The following is a 7,279-nucleotide window of genomic DNA, read 5'->3' on the forward strand; positions in this document are numbered from 1 at the left end:
GCTTTAGGGGAATAGACCCTCATTACCGCATGTGTGGAATGGAGTCAGAGCTTGGACTATTTAACCAGGCTTTGGGGGATTTAGTGGAGAAATTTTCTTGGGATATCAGCTTTGAAGTCTCAGTCTCAGCTCTCCACTGTAATGGGACTAGCTCTGTATGGACATTAATGGCCACTTAGGTCACCACCATGGTTTGACACAGGGTTCTACACAGCTAAATGCACAAATATCTGATAGCTTTAGCTAAAGAATTGGATCCTGTAACTCTAATTGTTACTGCAACATTCTTGGGCATCAGAAAGCAGCAAATACATGTCCTTGCAGGACAGTGAGCCTCTGTTGCCAATGTAATAGAAAACTGTAATCTACAGCCAGGAAAACCTAAGTAAAGGTCAAATTCAGTAGCTCCAGGGGCTGCAAGGATACTTGAATCCTACTGTGGCAAGGTCTGCAATGCAGCTTCACACAGCCCAGCACCCTTTCATCCTCTGACCTAGATCAGCATCACAGCCACTGGCATCATGAGGCCAGGAAAAACAAAATACAGGCTGCTCAGGGGTTGGCTGGAGCAGATCATCTTCAGTGGCTTGTGTTGCCCTTCCCTGCGCAAAGGTGAGATGTCTGTCCACATGCTGGGTGGCCACTGTCTCAAGGGGAGTATCTGGGTGGGAGGTGGATGCAGTTGGAGCCCCATGGTCATCTGTTCATGCGCTGCAAGATGGTCACGCAGCCGTGATAACTGGTACAGCGCTGCAGTGGCGGCTGCTGCTCCACGCTCCCCGTTGCTGGGTCGAAAGTGAACGCTTTGTCCGTGCCTTCTCCATTCTCGTCTCGGCCACCCAGGATGTAAATCTTCCCTCCACACACTGTCAGGCCACAACTCTCCTGGAAAGCAGAAGGAAAGCCTAAGAGCTGAGGAGCAAACCTCCAGGTTTAGGCAATGGGGCTGAGCAGAGGGGTGAGTCATTGCAGTGGGTACAACTCTCACCTGCCCAGAAGAAGGGAGTGAAAGTAGGTAAGATAAGTGATGTCTGGCTCTTGGGATGCTGCAGTCTTATCTTACTGTTTCAGTAAGAGCTTAGGCACTTGAAACGCCTCAAGCCAGTGATGGGACTGTTGATGTTTCTGGCAGTCCTCCAGACTCACAAGCACACCATGAGACCAGAGACCCAGCCAGCACCTCCCTGTGAAAGCCACTTATAAGGGTGCACTGACATCGGCTTTTTAATTCAGACTGGGATGAGATGTGTCCCATCATTCCTCTTCACTGTTCCATGGCTCATATTGCAGCATGGCTTTGCAGTACAAAACCACCATGACACTAAACCAAGATACACAACCAACACCTGTCTGTGTTCAGTCCACAGACCAGACTAGAGCCAGCATAACCCTCAACACCAATGGTTTCACCCTACAGATCCACTCCTCTGGCATTAATAGCTAGTGTACACCCAGCCTCAGCAAGAAAACTTGGGTTTGCAGTAGGAGAGACATCCTCCAAGCAGTATGGACACTGATGGCAAGTACATATGTTTTGAGTTGCTCTGCAGAGGTCACGTTGACATGCTCAGAGCCAAACCCACAATGTATTTTCCTTGCCTTCAATCTCAGCAAAGCACAGATGGCTCCTATTCTAGAGGAAGAGGGAAAGCTCAGAGCATCCTTCCTACATCTTTTCCTTACCAGGGGCCCAGGGAGGGTGGCCACTTCTTGCCAGCTGTCTTTTCTTGGATCATAGCTGAAGATTTTACTGAGGAGTCCACCTACAACATAAATGATGTTGTCCAAGCAGACGGCACTGATGCACCTCTGGTAAAAAGGTGTTGGAGACAACAGCGTCCACTTGTTGTCCTCTGGATCATAACACTGGACCTGGGAGGAGAAACACAGCTATGGGAACATGAATTTACCACATCTCCCCTGCTTGGATGAAGTTGCTATTCACTAGAAATAAAAGTGCACGGCGCCAGAAACATTGATGGGAGCTTCCACACGCAGAGACCAGTGCAGTGAGCAAAGGGATGAGAGGTTCTAGCGTTTCCTCTTGCATTCAAGTCTCCCAGACAAACTACAAGCCCCCAAGGTGTCTGTCCTTGACCCAGACAGCAGATGGTTAGGTGTTCAGAGGTGGAGCTGAGAAGCACTGATGGCAATTCCTGCAGCTCAAGTGACAAGAAGCATCATGTCTGGCTTGCAGAGGTCTCCTCCAGACAGTTACTACTGTTGCTACTTATCTGAAGTGAATGCCCACAGTGTCGGAGGTTTGTTGGTTTGTTCCTGTGGTGCCTGAAGGCTGACCAGGCTTCAGAGCAGAACAGGCTCTACTGAAACCATGCCTAGTATACTGTCAACTCCTGACACCTTCTCTCTCTGGTCTCTATGTCTCATTGGCTTCCATTTAAATGTATGAATTCTCATCTTATTATAAGGGAGCTGTCATTAGTCTTCAGAAAAAAAGGTGCCCTTGTAGCTTAAGGACAAGCCTATTTCCCTCCGCGTTCCCTGGCAAACCTTCTTTTTAAGGTCTGTGTCCATTCTTGATGCCCCAGCAATACCTTGTCGGTGTTAGCGGTGTCATCCACAGCACCACCCAGCACGTAGAGCTTGTTCAGGCAGGAGACCACAGCCGCCGAGCTCACAGCTTGAGGCAGCGGGGCCAAAGTTGACCAGCTGTTGGAGAAGGTGTCATAGCACTCCACGCTGGAGAGGCGGTAAAAACCATCAAAGCCTCCCACAGCATAGATCTGCCACAAAAGGAGCAAAGCAAGCCGATTAGAAACTCCTAGACTCACCTAATGGGTTACACTGTCACGGCATACATGAGGGGAGGCTAGGACTTGACCAGACAGACGTCAAGCCATGGTAAAAACTTGGGGTTGGACTAGATGACCTTTAAAGGTCCCTTCCAACCCAAACCACTCTATGATTCTATGAAACACCTCACACTGTATAGCTTTCACCCAAAGACTTAACACAGCTATCTGCAGAAGTCTTGCACTATCCCATGGTAGATCTTATTGCTACAACTTCATTTGTGGCTACTTCGGGCGACAACACACCCCCAACTGAAACAATGACGTCTCGGTTATGTCCTAGTTTTTCTCCCATCAAAACCATCTCTAAATGTCCCAAAGACAAACACACGCTGACAGTTTCTCATTGTACTGGGCAGCAGGAGAAGTGGGGGACAGTGCTCCACATGGCTTCTTCCAAAATTCAGGCCATTGCTTACCTTGCCCTGAAGTGTTGCCATTTTGTGCCTCCATCGGCCTTTCTGCAGACAAGCAACCTTGATCCAGACGTTCAGCTGGGAGCTCAGCACCCAAACATCATTGCTGCTGATGTGTCCTCCTGAAAAACAGTCGGATGAAGGGCTGCTGTGATCCCAGAGACAGCCACATGACCTCATTACACCACAATATTGCGTAGTTCTTCCATGCAATGGAACAACTTAGGCCAGAATACGGTTGTTGGGTTATGGTCATGTAAACTCAGCTTCTCAAGGGAGATATCATCTGGACATCAAGGCACTCATTACACTATATAGAACTCATCTGTTTGGCATTATATTTTAAGTGAGGGGCAGGCAGGAGGCTCTGATGTTTTAGGAAACCCTGTCTGAGAGCACACACCAAAACCAGCTCATTCCACAGCTGAATACTTTTGACAGATGCCCAACAGGAGAGAAAGGTTTTTTAATACTGCCATCCCCCACCTCAAAGGTGAAATTGTTCTTTGGGACACCAAAATCCAAACCAACTAAGGATAAACTTCAAGGAGTGACTTTGCTCCAAAGCTGGGATGCATGTGAATGAATCCCAGTGAATAGACCTAAGGAGTGGCTGTCCAAGCAGAGGTCATGCTGTTCTTTGCAACCAGGGAGGGAGCACCTGGTCCAGGGTCTCTCACCTGATATGTACACATCGTTCTTCAGCGTGCAGGCAGCAAACTCGGACTTGGTGTAGCCAGGCACGCTGGAGAGGGCTGTCCACTGCCTGCTCTTCGGGTGGTAGAGGTCCGTGAAGGGCAGCTTCAGAAGGCCTTTCTTATCACAGCCCCCGATGACAATGATGACTTCTGCCAGCTCCATGAACCTAGACCATGAAAGGCATGGGTAAGTCCCTGGGCCAGGCTACTCCTTTCCATCATCCCTCCTATCCTATCTAGGACATTGGCAGCACAGTCCAATGGATAGAGCAGGGTCTTCTCCTGCATCAGCTACTGATTTTCTGGGCAAATCATTTCACCCCTTCACCTTCCCTTTTGCCTGCACATTCAAATCAAAGGCACCTCCCAGATGGGATGGGAAGGGGTCCAAACTGCACAGGGAAAGAAAATGCAAATGACCTTTAAAAGTCCTTCGTGAGATTGCCTCCTGCCACTCACCCTCCCCCTTCCAGCACAATTAAGGCTAATCCTCAAGGCACAGCCACGAGCGTGGAAAGCTGTTCCTGGCAGCCCGCCTGCAACAAGCTCTCTGCCTGGAGAGAGAAGTGTTTCCAGGAAATCTCTCTCTCTCCAGCCCTAATAGCAGTGAGCAGACGAGACAGACAGCAGGGGAAGGAAAATCCTGCCAGCTAGTAGGTGGCAAGAGAGGAACGGCTCTGCGGGAGGGGAGGGGAGGGGAGAGGAAGGAGGAGGGTGAAAGAAGATTTGAAAGATTTGGTCCAATCCCCAGCTCTGCCATGGTTTGTGCAGGCTGAGACAATTCACTTAAGACCAAAGCTGTAAAAGGAAGGAGGTAAAACGTGGATGCTGAGGGGTGGGATTTACCCCCAGTGAATTTTAGTTGTTTGCATCCTTGGGGAGGTCACCACAGACCCTGTTGTTGAGCAGTTCTGTAATATAACAGCCTGTTGTGGTATTCAGCACAGAGAAGATGTGTCAAACCATCTCTTCCACCTGATAGAAACATGCCTTAAATGCCAGGCTGGGACTTCTGAGAGGCACTGGGGCAATCTCCGTCTTTCTGCCCAGGATGCTCCACTGAGTGGCAAAAAAACCTGCACTCCTTGGGCTGAAGAGCAGGAGCGCACAAGAACCTGGCCCTGCAGCCCCATGGTCATGGGTGTCCTCTGGAAAAGGATGGGGAGCCTTGCAAACCAACTTGGTTTGATATGACAACCCACCCCAGAGCAGAGGTGTCCATCAGCACTCTTACCATCACACCCCGTCGCACCATAAAGAAACAGCAGAGACTTAAAACATGTCTGGTCAAATCTAAACTTCACAGTCACAAAAAGGTGCAGATTTCCACACACTCCCAACCCTAGAAATCACTTTTTCTTTGCCTTCTCCTCTTTACACTGGCAGCTGCCTGGGCCAGCATCTCTTTATCTTCTTGCTGTTCATCAATAAATGAATGGAAAGAAAAAAAGAAAAAAAAAAAAAGTAATTTGGGGATGCCTAGGTAGCCACCTGGACAGTAACTGCTTTTTTCCACTGGACATTAATTCCTGACCCTGCAGCAACGCCTTTGAGCTAGGCTCCACGCTGATGGTCAGGAGAACTGAGAGTGGTCCAAGTCTTCCTGCTAACAGACAGCTTGGAGAAGGTGAGAGAGAGACCAGGAGAGGTGAAGTGAGACCAGACTAGTGGCAGAGCTGGGAATGGAAAACAGGTCTCAACCCAGTGCTCTACCCATTGGTGAAAGCAGACAGAAATAAAAAACTACAAACACACTTTCCTGCCCATAGTCTGGACACATATGTGGATAGCATCATTGCACAGAACAGAGTGACTACAGCATTTCTTGCCAATTAAAAAAAAAAGTGGCACATGCATTAGTATAAGTTTCACAAGAATCCTTTATGCCAGGCAAACATCTCCAATGTCTCAATCTGGGGATCATAGAATCATCGAATCGTTTAGGTTGGAAAAGACCTTTAAGATCATCCAGTCCAACCATTAACCTACACTACCAAGTCCACACTAAACCAATCAAGGGTAGACTAGACTAAACCATGTCCCGAAGTGCCACATCTACCGATGCCAAAAGTGAAGCAATTGGAGGCGGGGGGGAGGGAAGGATAAAAAAAAAAAAAAAAGAAAAACCAACCCAAGAACACGAAACTTTAAGATCCATCAGCTTAGGCCATGCAGGTCTAGGGAAGAAGATGCTGAGTTTTACCTTCTGGGTCTTGATCGCAAAGAGCTGACCTCGTTCCCAAGGATGTAGTACTTGCGGGCCTCGTGCAGTAGAGGAATGCACTCCTTTGAGTCCTGGATGAGTTCATCCATTTCCACCTTCTCCAGGAAGTAGGTGGGGTCAAGCAGGGGCAGACGCACATGCTCAAGGAGCTCCTTCAAGGCTCCCTTCCTGGCAGCTACATCATGCCGTACCCAGCGCATGACTGCTTCAAAGACCACTTCCTCCTTGGGGACCACCAGCTGCTCATCAGACAGATACTCAACCAGCTCCTTCGCACCCATCTCCAGGAACTCTTCATGACACGACACCTCCACAAAACACTCCAGCATGAACCTCTTGCTCTTTTCTGTCAGGGAGGTGATGGAGAATGAATCAGCAAACTTCATGATGCCCAAACAATTGCATGGGTGAAGCTGGCCTTCAAGGAAGGTGACACAAGCATCTCTGAGCTTGGAGATCTGCAGCAAGTCAGACAGTTCCAAGATGCCTTCAACATTGTCCTCCTGAATGATGATGTTCCCCCCATACATATAGTCAAGAAGGAGAGACATGGTGGAAGCAGAAATCTTCTGGATATTAATGATATCCTGGTGGCCTTCCTTGAGATTGCCACCAAACATGGCCCGGAAATATGTACTGTTGGCTGACAAAGTGGCACGGTGACAGGGGAATTCTTGTCCATCAATTAACAGCACCACATCTGTGAAGATGCCACTCTGCCGGTAGGAATTCAGTGTCTGGAGGATTTGCTCAGCATGGCAGGACCCGCTGCAGAGCTTCACGTGCACCTTTTCTTTGCTTGGGTCCCGCGTCACATTTTCCAGGCTGCTTGTCCTGAAACTTGATTCTTCTTTCATCATTTGATGCATCCTGATAGGAAGCAGTGAAGGAGACAAGAGAACAGTACACTATTAAAACATCTGACTGCAGTGTCCAACACCGTCATGGTTTCTTGGTGGTATGAGGAAGTATAGATTCCAGCCAAAATATAATCAGACTCTGCCCCATCATCTGCACACATGGCTCCTCCTCAGTAACCAACATTTCCTCCAAACCACAGCAGAGCGGTGGGCACTAGGATATTTACAATCCAACCCCATCTCATTAGACAAACTTCTACTTTTACGA

General features: G+C 48.6%; 1 protein-coding gene across 1 annotated transcript; it reads right to left on the minus strand.

The window, feature by feature from the left end:
* Window positions 1-696: 696 nt before the first annotated feature.
* On the minus strand, window positions 697-7,020 carry KLHL35 (kelch like family member 35). Its single transcript, XM_009485078.2, has 6 exons — window positions 6,131-7,020; window positions 3,910-4,094; window positions 3,233-3,351; window positions 2,556-2,744; window positions 1,684-1,872; window positions 697-885 (listed from the first exon to the last, which is right to left on the minus strand). The coding sequence occupies exons 1-6, from the start codon at window positions 7,018-7,020 to the stop codon at window positions 697-699; spliced, it is 1,761 nt and encodes a 586-aa protein (XP_009483353.1).
* Between the last annotated feature and the right edge of the window lie 259 nt (window positions 7,021-7,279).

Source organism: Pelecanus crispus, chromosome 1, assembly GCF_030463565.1.
Source record: "Pelecanus crispus isolate bPelCri1 chromosome 1, bPelCri1.pri, whole genome shotgun sequence".
Classification (NCBI taxonomy): Eukaryota; Metazoa; Chordata; class Aves; order Pelecaniformes; family Pelecanidae; genus Pelecanus; species Pelecanus crispus.

Coding starts and splice junctions, on each gene's coding strand:
- KLHL35 (XM_009485078.2), bottom strand. CDS start 7,020: ATGCATCAAATGATGAAAGAAGAATCAAGTTTCAGGACAAGCAGCCTG. Junction 3,352..3,909: donor GAACGATGTGTACATATCAG/GTGAGAGACCCT, acceptor ACTGTTTTTCAG/GAGGACACATCAGCAGCAAT. Junction 1,873..2,555: donor ACACCGCTAACACCGACAAG/GTATTGCTGGGG, acceptor TTCTCCTCCCAG/GTCCAGTGTTATGATCCAGA.